This window comes from Dama dama, chromosome 8 (genome assembly GCF_033118175.1).
Source record: "Dama dama isolate Ldn47 chromosome 8, ASM3311817v1, whole genome shotgun sequence".
In the NCBI taxonomy this organism is placed as follows: domain Eukaryota; kingdom Metazoa; phylum Chordata; class Mammalia; order Artiodactyla; family Cervidae; genus Dama; species Dama dama.
In genome coordinates this window covers 5062559-5082717 of record NC_083688.1, presented here as the reverse complement: position 1 = coordinate 5082717, position 20159 = coordinate 5062559, and the positions used below count along the sequence as shown (strand labels likewise).

General features: G+C 40.5%; 1 protein-coding gene across 6 annotated transcripts in view; it reads left to right on the top strand.

Moving 5' to 3' along the window:
* Positions 1-20159, top strand: part of USP48 (ubiquitin specific peptidase 48) — a 72409-nt gene that overhangs the window by 13611 nt on the left and 38639 nt on the right. For all 6 annotated transcript variants that reach the window (XR_009693786.1, XM_061148115.1, XM_061148113.1 and 3 more), the window contains exons 2-8: positions 7634-7754; positions 8905-9061; positions 12388-12515; positions 12856-12980; positions 13470-13578; positions 15918-16051; positions 16674-16756. Coding sequence is in view for 5 of the 6 variants with exons in the window: in XM_061148115.1 (XP_061004098.1) it covers positions 7634-7754; positions 8905-9061; positions 12388-12515; positions 12856-12980; positions 13470-13578; positions 15918-16051; positions 16674-16756 (857 nt within the window). In the remaining variant the exon portion in view is untranslated. The remainder of the gene's footprint in view (positions 1-7633; positions 7755-8904; positions 9062-12387; positions 12516-12855; positions 12981-13469; positions 13579-15917; positions 16052-16673; positions 16757-20159) is intronic.

The window sequence follows — 20159 nt, the reverse complement described above, 5'->3', positions numbered from 1 at the left end:
TAGGCAGTGGCCGTTCTGGAAAGGGCTTGAAGGTAGGCAGTGGCCGTTCTGGAAAGGGCTTGAAGGTAGGCAGTGGCCGTTCTGGAAAGGGCTTGAAGGTAGGCAGTGGCCGTTCTGGAAAGGGCTTGAAGGTAGGCAGTGGCCGTTCTGGAAAGGGCTTGAAGGTAGGCAGTGGCCGTTCTGGAAAGGGCTTGAAGGTAGGCAGTGGCCGTTCTGGAAAGGGCTTGAAGGTAGGCAGTGGCCGGTTCTGGAAAGGGCTTGAAGGTAGGCAGTGGCCGGCTGCAGCCTCTCCCTCGCCCACCTGTCAGAAGAGGGGGAGGCTTCTGAACTCCTCCTTCCTTGCTGACATCTGGCGAGGGACTGGTTTACGATTATGAAATAAAATGATAGAGGGACAAGAATGTTCTTAATTAGAGGGGACTAGTTGAGTTCCTGGACCTAACTAATCCTAAGCAACCACCATTCTGGTAAGAGTGGTGACATTCACAGTTAGAGACAATTTGAAATTTTCAAGGACAGTTCAGTCAGTCAGTAGTTATTATTGGAACCATTTCAGTAATATTCGTCTAACCTGTTCTCTGCCTTGTGTGTGTATATCTACACACACACACACAAATCACTTTCCAGAATCTGGTGCTGCATTCGGCAAAGCTTTAGTATGGTCAGGGGTCTTCCCCAGAAGCACAGTTGGCTTGTTGCCATTCTTTATTGATTTCTCCCTGGGCTGGGTGTGAAACGAAGCCAGAGAGCCAAGAAACTAAAAGGTGTTGAGGGAGAAAAACAAAGCAATACTAACTCTTTAAGTGATCACGCAGAGCGTAAGATCTCCACCCTCCACTCCCATTCAGATAATAAATTTTCTTTGAACTGCACGGCAACTGTGTGTTCATTGACTGTTGATTTCTGTCCACTATGCTGAAAGGTATACTTCTAAATGACAGATCGTCGGAGATCTGTGAAAACAGAACCAAAACTACTACTCTTAACCTGTGGTGAGTGTAGAAGGAGCTTAAATCATTTGTACCCTTAGATTCTTAGCCTACTTTCTTTCTTTTTTTTTTTTTAACCACTTTACAGTTTTACTCAACTTTACTTATTTTTTAAACTTTTTATTTTGTATTGAGATAGAGCCAATTAAAAATACTGTAATAGTTTCAGGTAGACAGCAAAGGGATACGTATACATGTATCAGTCTGTATCAGTCAGTTGCTCAATCAGGTCTACTCTTTGCGACCCCATGAACCGCAGCACGCCAGGCCTCCCTGTCCACCAACTCCCGGAGTTTACCCAAACCCACGTCTATTGAGTTGGTGATGCCATCCACCCATCTCATCCTCTGTCGTCCCCTCTCCTCCTGCCCTCAATCTTTCCCAGCATCAGGGTCTTTTCAAATGAGTCAGCTCTTCGCATCAGGTGGCCAGAGCATTGGAGCCTCATGTGTGTTATACATGTATACGTTCAGCCATACATGTCCGTGTGTCCATTCTCCTCCTAACCCCCTCCCGTCTAGGCTTGCCACATAATGAGCAGAGTTCCCTGTGCTGAACAGGAGATCCTTGGTTATCCGTTTTGACTGTCGCAGTTTGTACATGTCTATCCCAAACTCACTAACTATCCCCCATAGACAGTTTGACTTGTGAGAAATTGTTTCCTTTTTTTACAGTTTTGGACATCACTACAGATGTCTCCTTTTCCTTCTTGCTTGCACCATCTGATCTGTTCCCAAGTCCTGTTGATTGCCTTGCATTGCTATGCTTGAATTCAGCTTTCTTCCCTTGCTTGCTTTGCCACCAAAAATAGATTTAGGACTTCATCTCTTACCAGGAAAATTGTTGTGTTTCTTTGTTCAGCTTCAGTCCATCATTTACGTTGCTGCCAAAGTGTTTACTGGTCTAAAATCTCAGCAGGGGATGTCACAGTTGCTTGGGGTACCAGCCCAGACATTTGGGGAGCCTGCCTACTGCTGCGGCCACTTCGTGTTCTTGTATCCATAGCCCCAGGAAGAAAGTAGCCATTACAATTCTTCATTTTGTTTCATTGCCGCAGTCTCAGACATTCTGTGGACATGTGCCTGCAAGTATTGAAACAAAATGTTGGTGTCATTTAACATTTTGCGATATTTTCTCAAGATTTCTCATGTTTAACCAAGATGGATAGTGACTCTCACTTTACCCTGATTCATCAACATTCATTTTTTTTTTTTTTTGCTAATTCTGTAAGTGAAAACATTTTTCATGGCTGTTTTAAGTTTGCATTTTTCCAGAGCTGAGATGTTTCCCCCTGTGTTTGTTAACTGTTCCTAAAGGAAAGCTTAGAGGAAGCTCTTTTTAAGAATTGGGAGATTTGGGAGTTCCCTGGTGGTCCAGTGGTTAGGACTCATTTGTACTGCTGTGGTCCTAGGTTCAACAGAACGGTAAAGGGCCAGGGAAATATTTGGGCTAAAGAGCTAAGGAGGGAATTGGGAACCTCTTTCACCTATTTCTCATGCAAATCAGCATGTTGATTTCCTTCTTAATGTTGGGACAACTAAGCTTCCGCAGTCCGATGCATCCCATAAGGCCTGCCACTGAAGAGGGATTGTTTTGTTTTTGTCCTCTCAATTCTTCTTTTAAATATTTTGTGAGGTTGTTTTTGGGTTCTGGTTGGGAGCTGTGTCTCAGCAACTCTTGCTAGAACCAGAAGAATGAAGGAACAGTTAGCTCCAAATTTAAAAAAAAAAAAAAAAAATGAGAAGGTGGGGGGAGCTGAAGAAACTAGGCACATAGAGTGATAGGCATGCACCACACAAAACAAAAACCTAGTCTTGAAGCCAACTAATGTGTAAGTAAATGAGACAGTAGAGTGGGAAAGAGCCAAGGGAGACCGAGTGACTGCTCTTCATGCTTTGTTTTTGTGATTCTGTTTTCCCAGATGCCCCTGTAAGCAAAATGAAGGATTTCTGGGAAGAAGGATAACTGGGTATAGTTATAGAGTTGTAAAAATGTACTGTTTCAGGGAAGATGAGTGGTGTTATTCTACCTAGGTTAAATCAGAACTACTTGTGACCTTGAAAAATTTGATGTTTAAGCCAGCGTTAGCAAATCCAGGTGCTTTCTAGGATCCTAGTAAGTTATAAAAATTTGAGTCAACCGGCTAGGGTGTTTACACATCAAACAGGTAAACATGTGTACCTATGTCACACATGTGTCTCAGGCTCCTTAATCTGTCTCCTATACTCCGATAAAAAGAAGAGCGAGCTATTTTCCTACTATAAGAAAATTGGTACAAACAGGATGATAGATGATACTTGATCCCCGTGCTGCTAACGCACATGCTTAGTTGTGTCCAACTCTTGTGACCCCGTGAACAGCAGCCCGCCAGGCTCCTCTGTCCATGGGATGTCTCAGGCAAGAACACTGGAGTGGGTTGCAATTTCCTCCTCCAGGGGATCTTCCCAACCCAGGGATCGAACCAGCGTCTGCCTGCATGTCTTTTTGTCCTTTTGTACATGAGGTTCTCAACGGCAAGTATACTGGGGTGGCTTGCCATTCCCTCCTCCAGTGGATCACGTTTTGTCAGAACTCTCTGCTGTTACCCGTCCATCCTGGGTGGTCCTACGTGGCATGGCTCATAGCTTCATCGAGTTACACAAGCCCCTACACCACAACAAGGCCGTGATCCGAGAAGGGGATGTGCTACCCATCGGACAGTTGCAGTCATCTCCCATGCTAGTAAGATCTTGCTTAAAATGTTGCATGCTAGGTTTCAGCATTATGCAAACCAAGAACTTCCAGATGTCCAAGCTGGCTTTAGAAAAGGAAGAGGAACCAGAGGTCAAATTCCCAACATTCACTGGATCACAGAGAAAGCTAGGGAATTTCAGAAAAGCATCTACCTCTGTTTCATTGACTACACCAAAGCCTTTGACTATGTGGATCATAATAAACTGTGTAAAGCTCTTAGAAATGGAAATACCAGACCACTTACCCGTCTCCTAGGAAATCTGTATGCGTGCAGGTCAAGAAGCAATAGTCAGAACCCTGTATGGAACAACTGGTTGGTTTAAGGTTGAAAAAGGAGTATGACAGAGCTGTCTGCTGTCACCCTGTTTAATCTGTACGCTGAGCACATCATGAGAAATGCTGGGCTGGATGAATTATAAGCGGGAATCAAGATAGGCGGGAGAAACATCAACAATCTCAGGTATGTGAATGATACCACTCTAATGGCAGGAAGTGAAGAGGAACTAAAGAACCTCTTGATGAGGGTGAAGGAAGAGTGTGAAAGAGCCAGCTTAAAACTAAACATTAAAAAAACTAAGATCATGGCATCTGGCCTTGTTACTTCATGGCAAATAGAGGGGGAAATGTGTTAAGTAGTGACAGATTTCTTCTTCTTGGGCTCTAAAATCACTGTGGATGGTGACTGCAGCCATGAACTCAGAAGATGTTTGCTTCTTGGCAGGAAAGCTATGACAAACTTAGATAGTGTGTTGAAAAGCAGAGATATTACTCTGCCGACAAAGGTCCGTGTACTCGAGGCTATGGTCTTCCCAGTGGTCATGTACGGTTGTGAGAGCCGTACCGTAAAGAAGGTAGAGCGCCGAAGATTTGATACTTTTAAACTGTGGTGCTGGAGAAGACTCCCGAGAGTCCCTTGAAGAGCAAGGAGATCAAACCAGTCAATCTTGGGGAAATCAACCTGAATACTCAGGTTGAAGGACTGATACTGAAGCTGAAACTCCAGTGTTTTGGTCATCCGATGGGAACAGCTGACTCATTGGAAAAGTCTCTGATGCTGGGGGAGATTGAGGGCAGAAGGAGAAGAGGACATCAGAGGATGAGATGTCTGGATGGCATCACCGATGTAATGGACATGAACTTGGGCAAACTTCTGAAGATGATGAGGGACAGAGACCTGGTGTGCTGCAGTCCACGGTGTCAGAAAGAGTCGGACGTGACTTGGTGACTGAGTAGCAACAACTGCCTGCATTCCTGTAGTCTGAAGCTGATGGGGGAAAGGAGCTTGGGCACACTGGAGACTGACTGGGAGAGATTTTCTTCCACAGGGGCCTTCATCTAGCCGTCTGTACTTGGCATCTGCTGTGCTCCCCGTTTCAGTTGAGTCACTCAGTTGTGTCTGACTTTTTGCAGTCCCGTGGACTGCAGCATGCCAGGCTTCCTTGTCCATCACCAACTCCTGGAGCTTCCTCAAATTCATGTCCATTACCATTACCATTAGTTGGTGATGTCATCCAACCATCTCATCCTCTGTCATCCCCTTCTCCTCCTGCCCTCAATCTTTCCCAGCATCAGGGTCTTTTCCAATGAGTCAGCTCTTCGCATCAGGTGGCCAAAGTATTGCAGTTTCAGCTTCAACATCAGTCCTTCCAATGAACACCCAGGACTGATCTCCTTTAGGATAGACTGGTTGGATCTCCTTGCAGTCCAAGGGACTCTCAAGAGTCTTCTCTAACACCACAGTTCAAAAGCATCAATTCTTTGGCACTCAGCTTTCTTCATAATCCAACTCTCACATCCATACATGACTACTGGAAAAACCACCCATAGCCTTGACCAGACAGATCTTTGTTGGCAAAGTAATGTCTCTGCTTTTTAATATGCTGTCTAGGTTGGTCATAGGTTTTCTTCCAAGGAGCAAGCGTCTTTTAATTTCATGGTTGCAGTCACCATCTGCAGTGAGATGCAGTGAATTCCTGTATTATAGAGCAGATTGTAATCCAGTCATTTTATTGCTCAAGTTGTTCCAGATTTGGGCACTGGGAGCGCCATCCAAGCTCTTCGTTTTAGCATGTCCTCCTCACTCTTTGAGGGCTTCCCTGGTGGCTCAGATGGTAAAGCGTCTGCCTGCAATTTGGGAGATCTGGGTTCGATCCCTGGGTTGAGAAGATCCTCTGGAGAAGGAAATGGCAACCCACTCCAGTACTCTGGCCTGGAAAATTCCTTGGATGGAGGAGCCTGGTAGGCTACAGCCCAGGGGTCGCGAAGAGTCGGACACGATGGAACGACTTCACTTTCCTTTCACTTTCCTCACTCTTTGAGTACATCCTTACTTAAAGGGGCACCGTAATATGTCCATGTATATCGTGTACTTTCCCTGCCCAACCTTCAAATTGACCATTTCTCCCAGGAGCCCTGGGTTCTTCCACTGGGGAGTATTTAGAAGTTAAGATCTGGTTGCTGGCTGTGTTCATGTTACTGCTTTTAGGTCCTCGGCTGGCAAAAGGGCTGTCTAGTTTAGGCTGCCCAATTAAATCCAAATTTCCGATAAACAACAAATGCTTTTAAAAATATAAATATATAATTTATCTGAATTCAAATAACTACTGTCTTGTATTTCATCTTGCAACACTAATCTACCTGTTCATACATATTAGGACTCATATGGGTTTAGATTTAAACCTATTATTCCTAATAAACGCTGTGGGGTTCATTTTATTCCTGTCATTTGTAACTTTCCTCTTCGAAACTTGATTCCCTTCATCCTCAGTATGTATTTACTTATTTGTTCAATTGCAGAGTGCATAGGACGTTTCAGATTTGTTACGCTATGTATCTTTGAAAAGGGTTGTCTGTTGTTGCTTCCTTCCTCTTCATCCTGACCCTGCTAAGTGAACTTGCTGATGGCTTGAGTTCAAGTTACTTGGGTTAGTGCCCCCTCTTCTTCCTTTCACTGTATGTTACTCAGCTGAAGTATGTTACTGTTTGTACTGATCTTAGAGTTCCTTCCACCCTTACTGATTTGTGTATGACATTCACATGGCCCCCAAAATTCAGCAATGTATGGAACAGTATGTTCAGGAAAGGATCACACACCTTTTTTTTTTTTTTTTTAATCTTAATTCCACTCATGCTTTTTGGGTAACCGCTTTCACTAGTATCTGATTTATCCTTTTTGTGTTTTTTTTAATACTATTATTTTTTAAATTAAGGTGTAGTTGATATAAAATGTTGTGTTGATTATGCTGTACAGCAGAGTGATTCAGTTATGCATATATATACATTTGTGTTTTCATCTGTGTTCCAGTGAGCAGATACATGTATGGTTTATTTCTCCATCTTTCTTACAGTAAAGAGTAGCACGCTGTGTAGGTAACTCTTTTGCAATTCGCTCTTCACTCACTACCGTATCCTAGAAATCCCTCTGCATCATTTCATAGAGATCGTCGTGTGTTTTTGCTGTCACGGTTGTGTGGCACTCCCCCTGTGGATGTACCATACTGCCTGTGTTTGGTCATTTGTTTCCAGCATTTTGCGATTAAGAACAATGTTGTTATGAATGACCTAGTGCAGATGCATCTTCACGGTGAGTTCTTAGAAATGAAATGGACAGGACAGTGAGTAGCTGTGTATGTAGCACATTTGTTAGCAGTTGTGAAAGTCCCTTCTGTAAGAGTCCTACCAGTTTGCAGTCTCATCAGCAGTAAATGGATTCTCTTTCCCCAGAGCCTCACAAACTAGATGTGATACTGTGCTTTTTCCGTTATGCTAATCTAATAGATGAGAAATAGAATTTTTAAAAAATAGTATCATTATAGGTTTTTTTTCCATTTTTAAATTATATAGTTTTAATTTGCATGTTTCATATCATGAAACTGTAGTATTTTTAATTATACAATTTTTTTTTTTCATAGACGAAACTGCAAAGGAAATCCAAATTGCTTGGTTGGGATTGGTGAACACATTTGGTTAGGAGAAATAGATGAAAATAGTTTTCATAACATTGATGACCCCAACTGTGAGAGGAGAAAAAAGGTAAGCCATCATTTTCTAAGAGATTTCCATATGGTATTTCTCTGTGCTTTGTTCTGTGCCTATGGTCAGAAACTGTTACTGATGTCAGGTAACCTATGTAGCTTTCAGATCAGTAGTGGAATTTCAGACTCTGAATCACTTGAACTGGAACAGTTCTTAATGATGTGCTTTAAAACAGGTAGCTATGTAATACAGTAAACTTTTAAGAAGAGTTTTAGTTCGGTGCTGATTCTGTGTTTGCTTTAATGTAGCATGTTTTACTTAGAGCTCTTTTTAGTCTCTTTAAAGGAGGTGGTAAGTCCAGAGAACAAGCTCCCATAATGATATGATTTGGCCTCCTTGGGCTTATATTTTTACAATGGATAGTTTTACTTTTTTTTTTTTTTTTGGTAATATACATTAATATTAATCATAAAGCCTGGCATTTACAATATAGTCACCTGTATGGGTATTTTCTCTCTTAAAAAGAATGATTCTTTGTAAGTTTTGGAATACTCAGCCTTATCTTTGAAAAAAGTTGTAACTACCTTCTTCTAGGGGCTTCCCAGGTGGCTCAGTGGTAAAGAATCCACCTGCAATGCCAAAGACATGGTTTGATCATGGGTTGGGAAGATTCCCTGGAGAAAGAAGTGGCAATTCACTCCAGTATTCTTCCCGGGAAAAATCCCTTGGACAGAGGAGCCTGGCAGGCTACAATCCATGGGGTCACAAAAGAGTCAGATACAACTCAGTGGCTAAACAACAAACTTCCTCTTACCCCACCCTCCCCAATCTCTCAGATCTGTAGGATAGAAAATAATTTATCTGAAAGTTTCATTTTGTCCTTCTATTGAATGCTGACCTCTTAGGAGAAATCTGTGTGACACATCTTCACACTGATGCTTCCTAGAGCTCACTGTTCTCCGAGTTACAGGTTTAAGTGGCTGGAGGAGACTGGTGATGAGCTGTGGTGCTGTCCTGAATCTGTTCCCGCTCCTGTAGTCAGCCCACATGGGGCTTCCGAGACAACATCCCTTAACCTTTCCCGAGAGGGGCTTGTGGGATTGAGACCGTTTAACACATTTTAGATTAAATTTTAAAAGCATTTGGCAGGTTTTTTTTTATTTTAGGAGAAAGTTCATTGTATAACTGTGAATTTTTCCTGTCGTAGAACTCATTTGTGGGCCTCACTAACCTTGGAGCCACTTGTTACGTCAACACTTTTCTCCAAGTGTGGTTTCTTAACCTGGAGCTTCGGCAGGCGCTCTACTTATGTCCAAGCACCTGTAGTGACTACATGATGGGAGATAGCATCCAAGAAGAAAAAGGTGAGTGGGGATGGGTGTGGGGAGGGCTCACTCCTGAGCTTATTGCCAGCTAGACCGCTTTGAGCCAACCATAGAGAGGAAACCTGAGCTACCGTTTTTTGCTGTAATACACTGACTGCAGTCCATTAAATTCTAGTGCTTGATAGAAATCAGTCAATAAAACAGACATGGTTACTCTTCTGCCTGGCTTGAGAGGCTTAATAAATACTTTAGTGTAACCACAGCCTTTTGTTCGGATTCCCAAATACGCTGACTTACAAAATACCCTCTAAAATTAAGATTAAATTAACCAATCTTGGCAAAGCAAGCCACTAATAATGTGAGTACACTTGTTGCAAATTTAGAAACCAGTTTCAAACTGTTCCTAGTGGAATTATTTTGTTTTTTTCCTGCATAATATGTGGATTGTTATTCCTAATTAATATGTCTATTTAGAGGTTTTTCTCTGAGATTGATACAGTGTAAGAGCTCCAAGTTGGGAACTTTTTTGACTCTGTAAATCCAGTGTTGTCGTTTATGTGATCTGATTTGGGCTCATGGCCTTTGCCTTTGACTCTGAAAGAGAAAAAATAGGATTCCTAAGCCCCACATCTTCCTTCTTGCTGCTCTTTAGACAACGGTACTAGTTTTGGTCCTTGTTAATAGTAATCTTTGCTTCAAAACAGTGCTTAAAAATTCTTAAGTTTGTTTCCCTAAAGCTATAGTTCTGAATATGTAAATCTAGATTAATGGTACAGAAGATAAAGAATGAGTGTATGTAAAGGATGAGTAATGGAAAATGGATCCTTTTTAATTTTTAACATTGTTTTTGCTGAAATATAAATTTACCAATGAGAAATTTATATTGGTAAATATAAATTTGCCATTAACAAGTGGACACTAAATTTCTATTTTGTAAAATAATGTACCACAGACTCCTTTGGGAATTGTGGTTTTAATATGTGTCTTCAAAAGATGTGATTTTTTTTTTTTTAATTTCTAAGCACTTGCTATTGTTTAGTGCTTCAGTTGTGTCCGACTCTACCAACCCCATGGACTGCAGCGCGCCAGGCTTCCCTGTCCTTCACCGTCTCCCAGAGTTTGCTCAAACCCATGTCCACTGAGTCAGTGATATGCCATCCAGCCATCTCGTCCTCTGTCTTCCCCTTGTCCCCTTGTCCTCCTGCCTTCAATCTTTCCCAGCATCAGGGTTTTTTCCAGTGAGTTGGCTCTCCGCATCAGATGGCCACAGTGTTGGATCTTCAGCATCAGTGCTTCCAATAAATATTCAGAGTTGATTTCCTTTAGGACTGTCTGGTTTTTTGTTTTTTTTTTTTTAGTTTCTAAACACTTAAATTTTAATATTCCATCAAAGTCCTTAACCTTGTTCTCTGATAAGAGTGTGCATTTCCGGGTACTGTTAACAGACTCAGTGCAATGTAGTGAGAAGGCTTTGGGTTGGAAATGATGGGACCTGAATTCTAGTCCCAGCTCCACTCTTGCCTTATTTTACAGATAGGAAAACCAGCACTGGATAAGTATTTAAGATCTCAGGTAGAATATAACCTGTAAAATAAGACATTTGGAGTTGATATAGACTTACTTGAATAGCTTTTAATATCCTATAAAGTCTCTGAACCCCCAGGAAGTAAGATTTTTATCTTTATTTTACAAATGAAATGTTGGCTTCCTTTTCACAATGGATGAGTCACAATCAGTAGTAAGAGACCCTTCAGACCAATCAGGAGACAGAAACTACACAAAGACTTGAACAAAGAATTATTAACAGGAAATTAGAGTACTAGGGGAATTGGTTAGCAAGATTCAAGGTGACTTGAAAAACAAGAGACATAGCAGATAGGGGAGCAGCCACCAACCCTCGGGCTGAAAAAGAACACACAAAGAGGAGCCGTTGAGCCTGCTGACCAGGTTTGCGGTCCAGACCTCATGGAGAAAGCACTGCCCAAGCTCACTTTTGTTGTTCAGTCACTAAGGCGTATCTGACTCTGCAACCTCATGGACTGCAGCACACCAGGCTTCCTTGTTCTTCACTATTTTCCAGAGTTTGCTCAAATTCATGTCCATTGAGTTGATGATGCCATCCAGCCATCTCATCCTCTGTCGTCCCCTTCTCCTCCTGCCCTCAATCTTTCCCAGGATCAGAGTCTTTTCCAATGAGTTGGCTCTTGCATCACTGGATGGCCAAAAAGAAACAGACACCTCTATGGGTTTCCTTGCTGGAAATGGTCCTCAGGGAGTTACTGGGCCTTGGCATCACCTGCACAGAGTGTCCAGGTCTTTCATAGGGCAGTCATTCAAGAGGAAGTACCCCACCAGAGGCATCCCACTGAAACTGCTAGAGTAGTTGCTGCTCAATGAGTTAACAGGGAGTCTGCTGGCCACTGCTGGCTGAGAGCGGGCAGAGCCTGGTGAGGTGCACAGCGGAGCCCTCCAGCGCCCTCTACTGACAAGAGTCAACCTTGCACTAGATGGTGAGGAGCAGGGCTCCTCTTTGCAGAGCTCCTCTTTGTTGGTACAGAGCAGACAAAGAAGGGTAGATTTGGAGCTGAAAGGCAATTAATAGATAACAGCAGCACAGAAAGGAAAACTCCGATCTTTTAGGGCTCTTGATCCATGCTTCCTATTTGCATACCTTCCCCCAACCATGACTTCCCTGGTGGTTCATATGGTAAAAGTGTCTGCCTACAATGTGGGAGACCCGGGTTTGATCTCTGGGTCGAGAAGATCCCCTGGAGAAGGAAATGGCAACCCACTCCAGTACTGTTGCCTAGAAAATCCCATGGATGGAGGAGCCTGGTAGGCTATAATCCATGGGGTCACAAAGAGTCAGACACGACTGAGCGACTTCACTTTCTTTCCCAAACTCATTAAAACGTGAAACTAAATTTTAGGGTTCTTACCAGTAAATTGTTCTGTTGTTCATTCAGGTTCGAATCAAATGTGCTTGAAGATTGCTGTCATTTGTTCTGTGGCAAGTTCACGTTAATGGGGATTATATTAAAGTATTTAGCAAATAGTAAATATGGTATATGGCTTTTATTGGATTGGATGTTTTGGTGGGATTTGATACTCTAGAAACTGTAGTCACGATTATTATTGTTGTTGTGATGTGGGTAGGCCTTGCTTTTAGGGGATGTATATGGACAGCCAAGGTTGCCAGCATTACTTCCAAAAGATATGATTACTAATTTCTTTGAAAGTTTTAAAAATGTAATAAAGCACTAATTTAGTTTGGACATAAAGTTTTTTAATTATGTCCTCATGTAATGAGGTGTACATGTTTTTTTAAGGTAGCCGTTTTTCAAAAACAAACATTTCTTTAATAGATTATGAGCCTCAAACGATTTGTGAGCATCTCCAGTACTTATTTGCCTTGTTACAAAACAGTAATAGGCGATACATCGATCCGTCTGGATTTGTGAAAGCCTTGGGCTTGGACACAGGGCAACAGCAGGTAAGAACCTTCCTTTTAATTATTTATCTTTTAATATAAAAAGCATTTCTTATAATCATTATAGAAAGAAATGAAGGAATTTTTTAAAAATTAATTTTCCTCTATTTTGAATTAGAGCATTTATTTACTGCTTAGCATATTACACATTTTCCTTGATTCCATTTCTGAAAATTCGTATACGGGCACAAAATGGATTCAACATTGCTGCAGTCCGTTTTCAGAAATTTTAAGTTCTAAGTACAGACAGCTTCTGGGTTATTTTACTTACTACTGTTTGTAACAGAAATTGAAAAGCAAGATTTTTTTTTTTTTTTTTAATTAACTCAAACCTGTATTGTAGGATGCCCAAGAATTTTCAAAGCTCTTTATGTCTCTTTTGGAAGATACTTTGTCTAAACAAAAGAATCCTGATGTGAGGAACATTGTCCAACAGCAGTTCTGTGGGGAATATGCTTATGTAACTGTGTAAGTGTGTTTCCACTTTTTCATGATACATTTTATTCTGAGGTGGTTGCTTATGTGTTTTCTAATTTTGAGTTCAGGTCCATGTTATGGCTTTAGTGGCTTATCATGGGACCTGAGGTATTTATAGTAATATGTTTCTATGGGAACATGTAAACAACTGACTTGATAATTGCAATTGAACCTATCCAGGTGTTGGAAACTGTCTGGTTGAGCTCTTGCTGTTTATTTTACGGCTGTGGTGTGAGCCAACGAGAGTAAAATTGGAGCCTACTCAATACCAAAAGTAAAATAATTCTTGAACATTTTCCTAATCATAAAATGCATGACCTTATCAATCACTTTGTTTTATTTTTTGAGTATACATAGTGTAGAAAATGTCAGTGAAAGAATTAAGGTAATGTTTCTTTCTGTATCTTCAGGTTATAGTACAGTAAAACCTTACTGCTTTTCCCACTCTGATCTTAATGTTCTCACTCTGTTTTATTATAGCTGCAACCAGTGTGGCAGAGAATCTAAGCTTTTATCAAAATTTTATGAACTGGAGTTAAATATCCAAGGCCACAAACAGTTAACAGATTGTATCTCGGAATTTTTGAAGGTATTCAGATTTTGGCATATATGTCATTTCTGCTCCTTAACAGTTAAATACTGTTCTGAATGTCTTTTTTATTTAATGGATAAATTCATTATTTTAACTTTTTCTCCATACGGACTGTTTATGTAATGATTTAGAAGAAACTTTGTAAATTAAAAAGTACAGAAGCACCTTAACATAATTTTTGGCTATTTCAGGTTATTTTATATGTAGAATTATGTATGTATAAAAGCTTGTGTGATTGGGGTATGGTAGAATAAGAAAGTGTAAGCTATGTTAACATAAGATTAATTTACTTTTTCACTTAATGAGAAATAGAAAGTGTTTTTGTTTTTTTTTTAAAAAAGCATTTATTTATTTGACTCTGCCGGGTCTTAACTGTGGCATGTGGGAACTAGTTCCTTGACCAAGGATCAAACCCAGGACTCCTGAATTGAGAGCATGGAGTCTTTGCCACTGGGCCACCAGGGAAATCCCAGAAAGTGTTGAATGTAATTTTTTGCATCAAAATAAAACCACTCTTCAGCCCCTCCACTCCATATTTCTCTCTGTGTATGTTTAGATTTATGTAGAGACAAGAGAAATGGTTCTCTTTTGTTCAGAGTGGAAAAGTTTGCTAATCAGAAGCCTTTGTAATCATGTAGGAACAGACACATGGAATAGTAGATAAGCTTATTATATAGCTTCCTTTCTTAAAATATTTTTGTACTTTTCCTACTCTTTTTTTGGCACAATCATCAGCATGCTTGAAGTACTCATTTATTGGATTCATTCAGCTAAATACTGAGTGTTTACAGTGTTGAGGCAGTGTTTCAACTGTTGGGAATAACCATAGTGAATGAGGCAGACAAATATTTTTGCCTTTAAGAAAGCTTATAATGTAGTGGTATGGGGAGCAACAAGGAACAATAAAATAAATAGAAGAGAAATATCTAATGTATCAACTGTAATAAGTGCAATGAAGAAAACTAAAGCAGGGCATGGAAAATGTGGAAGGGTGATACAAAGTGGGGTAGTGAGTTGTCCAAGAATTGGGGGGAAGATGAAATAACAGGTTCAGAGCGTCACCCCAAATCTTTGTTGTGACGAGACAAAGAATCGAGGAGCATACACTTGCCAGACACAAGAGCATAAGACAAGAATGTGTGTGCAGGTTTGAGGAGCAGCAAGGAGATCAGTGTGGTTGAAATAAATAGACAAGGGGAAAATAATAGAGGATGTCATAGTAGAGATAACTAAGGACCATATCAGAGAGAGCCTGGTAGACCTTTGTCAGAAGTTTGAGTGAAATACAGTGCCCTCAAGGGCTGTAAGCAGTGTAATCTGTTTCAACAGGAAAGCTTTGAGTACTGTCTTGAGAAAAGGCTAACAGTGAGGCAAGGGCAGATGGAAGGAGTTGATGGTGACTTGGACCAAGGGTTAACTGAAGAGATGATAAGAAGGGTTTGGATTTTTCAAAGTAGAGCTGAAGAAATTTGCAGACTGGATAGGAGGGAAAGAGGAGTCAAGGATTACTAAGGTTTTGTCCTCAACACCTAGAAGAATGGAGTTGGCATGACTGAGATGTGAAGGATATGGGAGGAGCAAGTTTGGGAGAGGAAATGAGTCTGCACTGGGGCATGTTAGATTTGATAGGGTTCAGGGTCAAAACGTCAGGGCGCAGTAAAATCACCAGGGGCATGAGAGAGATGAAGACCAAGACTGAACCCTGGGACGTTCAAGCATTAAGAGATGGGGACAGGGGCGCAGCTAGTCAGAAACACTGGGGGATGTGAGTGAAGAAAACAGGTGGTGTCATCCTGGAGCAAACGAATAAAGGGGTCGTACTAGTGTTGTATTACTGTATTGAAGTGTAATCGGTAAAAAGAAACCACCATTCGCTCTAACATTGAGTTTTTCTGCACTCTTAGTTTTGTGTCATGAATGCGGTTTAGTAATTTTAACTGTGTATGCATGTGAAATTTGTATATACAATTTCATATTTGGTGCCTGTAGGTATTTTCCACCCATTTTCACTGTTTTAAAATTAATTTTGGTGCATTAAAGTACATGAGTTCTTTTTTAAACCTGTTTCCTTCAATTCCCAGAGATGGGATTATCAGGAAAAAAAGACCTAAAACCCAAGCATTTTCGAAATCATACATTTCAGAAAGAAACATCAGTTTCATAGTATACAAGTTAATAATGTCACTGCTAATCTAACTTAATCTTATGTGTCCTTCATTATTTATAATAACTTGATCTTAGCAGCTTGAGTAAAAACTAATTATAATTTGCATCAGAGTTTTGATCATTAAAAAAATCTTTTTTTTTTTTTTTTAACGTGCCTTATTCCTGTTCAGGAAGAAAAATTAGAAGGAGACAATCGATACTTTTGTGAAGACTGTCAAAGCAAACAGAATGCAACAAGGAAGATCCGGCTCCTTAGTCTTCCTTGCACTCTGAACTTGCAGCTGATGCGTTTTGTCTTTGACAGGTAAATGTGTGCAAGCCGCAGTGTTTGGCTGGTCACTGTGGACCAATGTGTACAGATTTGACCATAGACAGATATAGTAAAATGCTTTTAATTTGAAACTTTAGATTTTGGGGTGAAAGTTATAGATGGAGCCTGTCATAATTAAGAACTAGAGAAGTAGAGAATCCTTATTTTTCTGTAAAATTATTTAAAACTGCAAAGGAAAAGCAGACATTTAGGTATCAATTACCTTAATATTTTATATTATTTTATAAGAAGTTGAGTAAATTTTCTACTCACAGCAGTGCAACCCCCATTCTATAGAAATAGATCTTCCATGATTAAAATCAGGCAGTTTTTTTTGACATGTGCATTTCTTCTGTATAGCTGGAATATGTGTGTTTTCTTTTATTTCATTTCAAAATGTCTGGAAATGTGCTGTTTGGAATTAGCTCTTTAAATTCATACTTTTTAGCTTGTTGATTGTTTATTGTCCAATTCAATGACATATTTTGAGCAAGATTGCAAAAAGAAATCTGCCTAGCTACTCCCCAGTTTATTTTATTTAAAGAAGCCAGTAGAATTTACACATTGTTTTATGGTTGTTTTAAATATAATTATAATTAGCTTTCTTCTTGGTTAGGCAAACTGGACATAAGAAAAAGCTGAATACCTACATTGGCTTCTCAGAAATTTTGGATATGGAGCCGTATGTGGAGCACAAAGGTAATATTTTTACCAGGCAGTGATAATTATAATGCTCATTTGTGATCCATTTGTGTTGAGTACAGAATAGGAGTTTACCACTAAATTTTATTTGCCAGTCTCTGAGAACAAAGGCGTCTTAGGTGAGTTGAGAGGTTATTTTTATTTTCTATGAGTGAATACATAACAAAGATTGATGGTTCATCAATATCTATATAATTAAGGATATAAAAGAATAAACTTCTTTGCTATTCCTGAACTCACTCTTGTTGCTTTAGCCTCACTTCAGTTCATTTCAGTTCAGTTCACTCAGTCATGTCTGACTCTGTAACCCCATGGACTGCAGCACGCCAGGCCTCCCTGTCCATCACCAACTCCCGGAGTTTGCTCAAACTCATGTCCATTGAGTCGGTGATGCCATCCAGCCATCTCATCCTCTGTCGTCCCCTTCTTCTCCCGCCCTCAATCTTTCCCAGCATCAGGGTCTTTTCCAGTGAGTCAGTTGGAGCTTCAGCTTCAGCGTCAGTCCTTCCAATGAATATTCAGGACTGCTCTCCTTTAGGATGGACTGGTTGGATCTCCTTGCAGTCCAAGGGACTCTCAAGAGTCTTCTCCAACACCACAGTTCAAAAGCATCAATTCTTCTGCACTCAGCTTTCTTTATAGTCCAACTCTCACATCCATACATGACCACTGGAAAAACCATAGTCTTGACTAGATGGACCTTTGTTGGCAAAGTAAGGCTTTGCTAGTCTCACTACTATATCTGTAATTCCTCATAAAATTAAGGGTCTCCACATTGCCTCCATTCATGGTTTTAAAAAGTATTTTATCAGAAACATTAGATGGCCTAGTTGCAATATTTATGCTGTAACTTAATTACTTTCTTCTTTGATAGTCCTCATCTTACTAAACAGGATGATTCTTGTTTTAGAAAAGAAACATCTTGCCCTTTGTTTCTCTCCTGCCCTTACTGGATGGACCATTTTACTTCTCTTTTAAGATTGATGTTAATGTTTGTGAAATTTTTAATACAGAAATTACATCATAACCTCTGTCTCCATAAAAAGGTTCTGGTGGCAAGCCATAATCTAAAACCTTCAAAAGAAATGATTGGGAAGGTGGGGAAGTGACAGTTAAGCCTTAAAAGGCATGATACTGTCTAGTCAGTATACTGGAGTTCAAAATTTATACCTGTGCAGTTTCCCTGGTAGTCCAGTGGTTAAGAATCCACCTTGCAATGCAAGGGACATCAGTTTGATCGCTGGTCTGGGAAGATCCCGCATGCTGTGGAGCAGCTAAGCCCGTGTGCCACAACCACTGACGCTTGTGCGCCCAGAGCTCACGCTCCACAACAAGAGAGCCACTGCCGTGAGAAGCTGGCACGCCAAGAGCAGCCCCCGCTCGCCACAGCTAGAGAAAGCGCAAGTGCATGATGGAGACCCAGCACCGCGCCCCCCACCACATCCACAGCTGCTCCCACGGCGCTCGGTTGCCGTGCCGTTTGGCTGGCTGAGTAAACTTAGCAGGAGCTCCCTGTCTGCAGTCTGCGTCCTGCCTCCTCTACATAGTCAGTTATTCGAAGTTAGAGAAGCCTGGTTACTTACTGGTTTCTTGGGGGTTAGGAATGTAGGAAATGTACAAATTATTCCTTCTTTTTTTTTTTTCCTTGTTGTTTGCAGGACCCTAGTTCCCTCACAGTGGATTCAGGAATTGAACTCTGGGCCACGCTCCAAATCCTAACCACTGGGCTGCCTGGGAATTCCCAAATTATTCCTTTCCTTGACTCCAGTGTATGATTTCTAATAGTTCTTGTCATGATTCAATTTATTATACATTTGTCCAATTCATACTTTAAAGAATAACGCTTCCACTTTCATATTCTTTTTATTTTTCCTGTATTCTTATGCTTATGTGTCTGCACATGTATATCCACACAAAACAGAAAAGATAGATCTAAAAAGGTGATCTGTTTTTAAAAGGAGAATTTATTTGTTTCTTTAAATAGTGAACCCACAGATACACAGATGTGTAGACTTAGGGATTCTCATATGTTGAATATTTACCTGCTTGCTGTCTTAAGTCCTGCCATATTACTTGGGGATTTTAATATCCCTGTAGACAACATTAAGTCTGAATAAAGTTCATTGACTTTTGGAAGAAACCACGTAAATGTAGTTATTAAAATACTAAGACAGATTTGTAATACAGTAATAGAAGTGAAGTCAAAGTCACTCAGTCATGTCTGACTCTTTGCGACCCATGGACTATATAGTCTGTGGAACTCTCAAGGCCAGAATATTGGAGTGGGTAGCCTTTCCCTTTTTCAGGGGATGTTCCCAACCCAGGGATCAAACCGAGGTCTCCCACAATGCAGACGGATTCTCTACCGGCTGAGCCATAAGGGAAGCCCAAGAATACTGGAGTGGTAGGCTATCCCTTCTCCAGCACATCTTCCTGACCCAGGAATCAAACCAGGGTCTCCTGCGTTGCAGGTGAATTCTTTACCAGCTGAGCTACCAGAGAAGCCCTTTAAATGGAAATAGATATACCAGACAAACATCAGTTCCTTTTCTGTTCTCATACCATACAAAAAAACTCAAAAGAAATAAATGATCTTTTAAATTGTTTGCCTGAAAAGCCCACAGCTTAAGGATTTTCATAAAGTTGGAATTGTAATTCTGTACTCTTTTTTTTTTTAATGAATTGATAACTATAAAATCAGGTTATCTGCAACAGTGATAACATGATAATAAAAACTGGTATCTATTGGTAATAGTCGTAGTTACTGCTAATACTTCTGTGCTTTATTGTCTTCAATAATAATAATTTGAGGAATCATTTAATGATTTGATATGTAATAATTTGAGGAATGCCGCTGAGTGCCGCTATTGTAGACAGTCTTCACCTGACCTGATAATGACTTCTCTCCTTCAATGATTTTGTCTTCCACCTTCCCTCAGCCCTTCTGAAGGCCATAACCTACCTTGTCTTTCTATAGTTTAAATATCATATATCTTGTTCCACTCTATTTTCCTCCTCTTTTAAGAATGATAAAATAGAAGCCATCCATAAAAATTAAAATACAAAAATAAACGGTTCAGAGAATTATCACGAAGTGAATATCTTCCTGAGTACCACCCACTCCAAAGCTTCCTGTGTGATCCGCCTGGTTGCAATCTCCTTCCTCCTGAAATAGTCTGAGTTGTCTGGCAATCAGTACTTTTTTTATATTTTTGCTTTAGCGTTTTACTATATAAACTTGTACCCCTAAACATTATAGTGTAGTTTGCCCTTCTGCCTCCTGGGATATTGCCAGGTGAAGCCTAACCCATTGTTAAATCTCAGTGTCCCTCCTCTGCTTGTTCATCTTGGCCATTGGTGGCTGGAGAAAAAATCATTGATATGTCTGTCTGTATTTTGA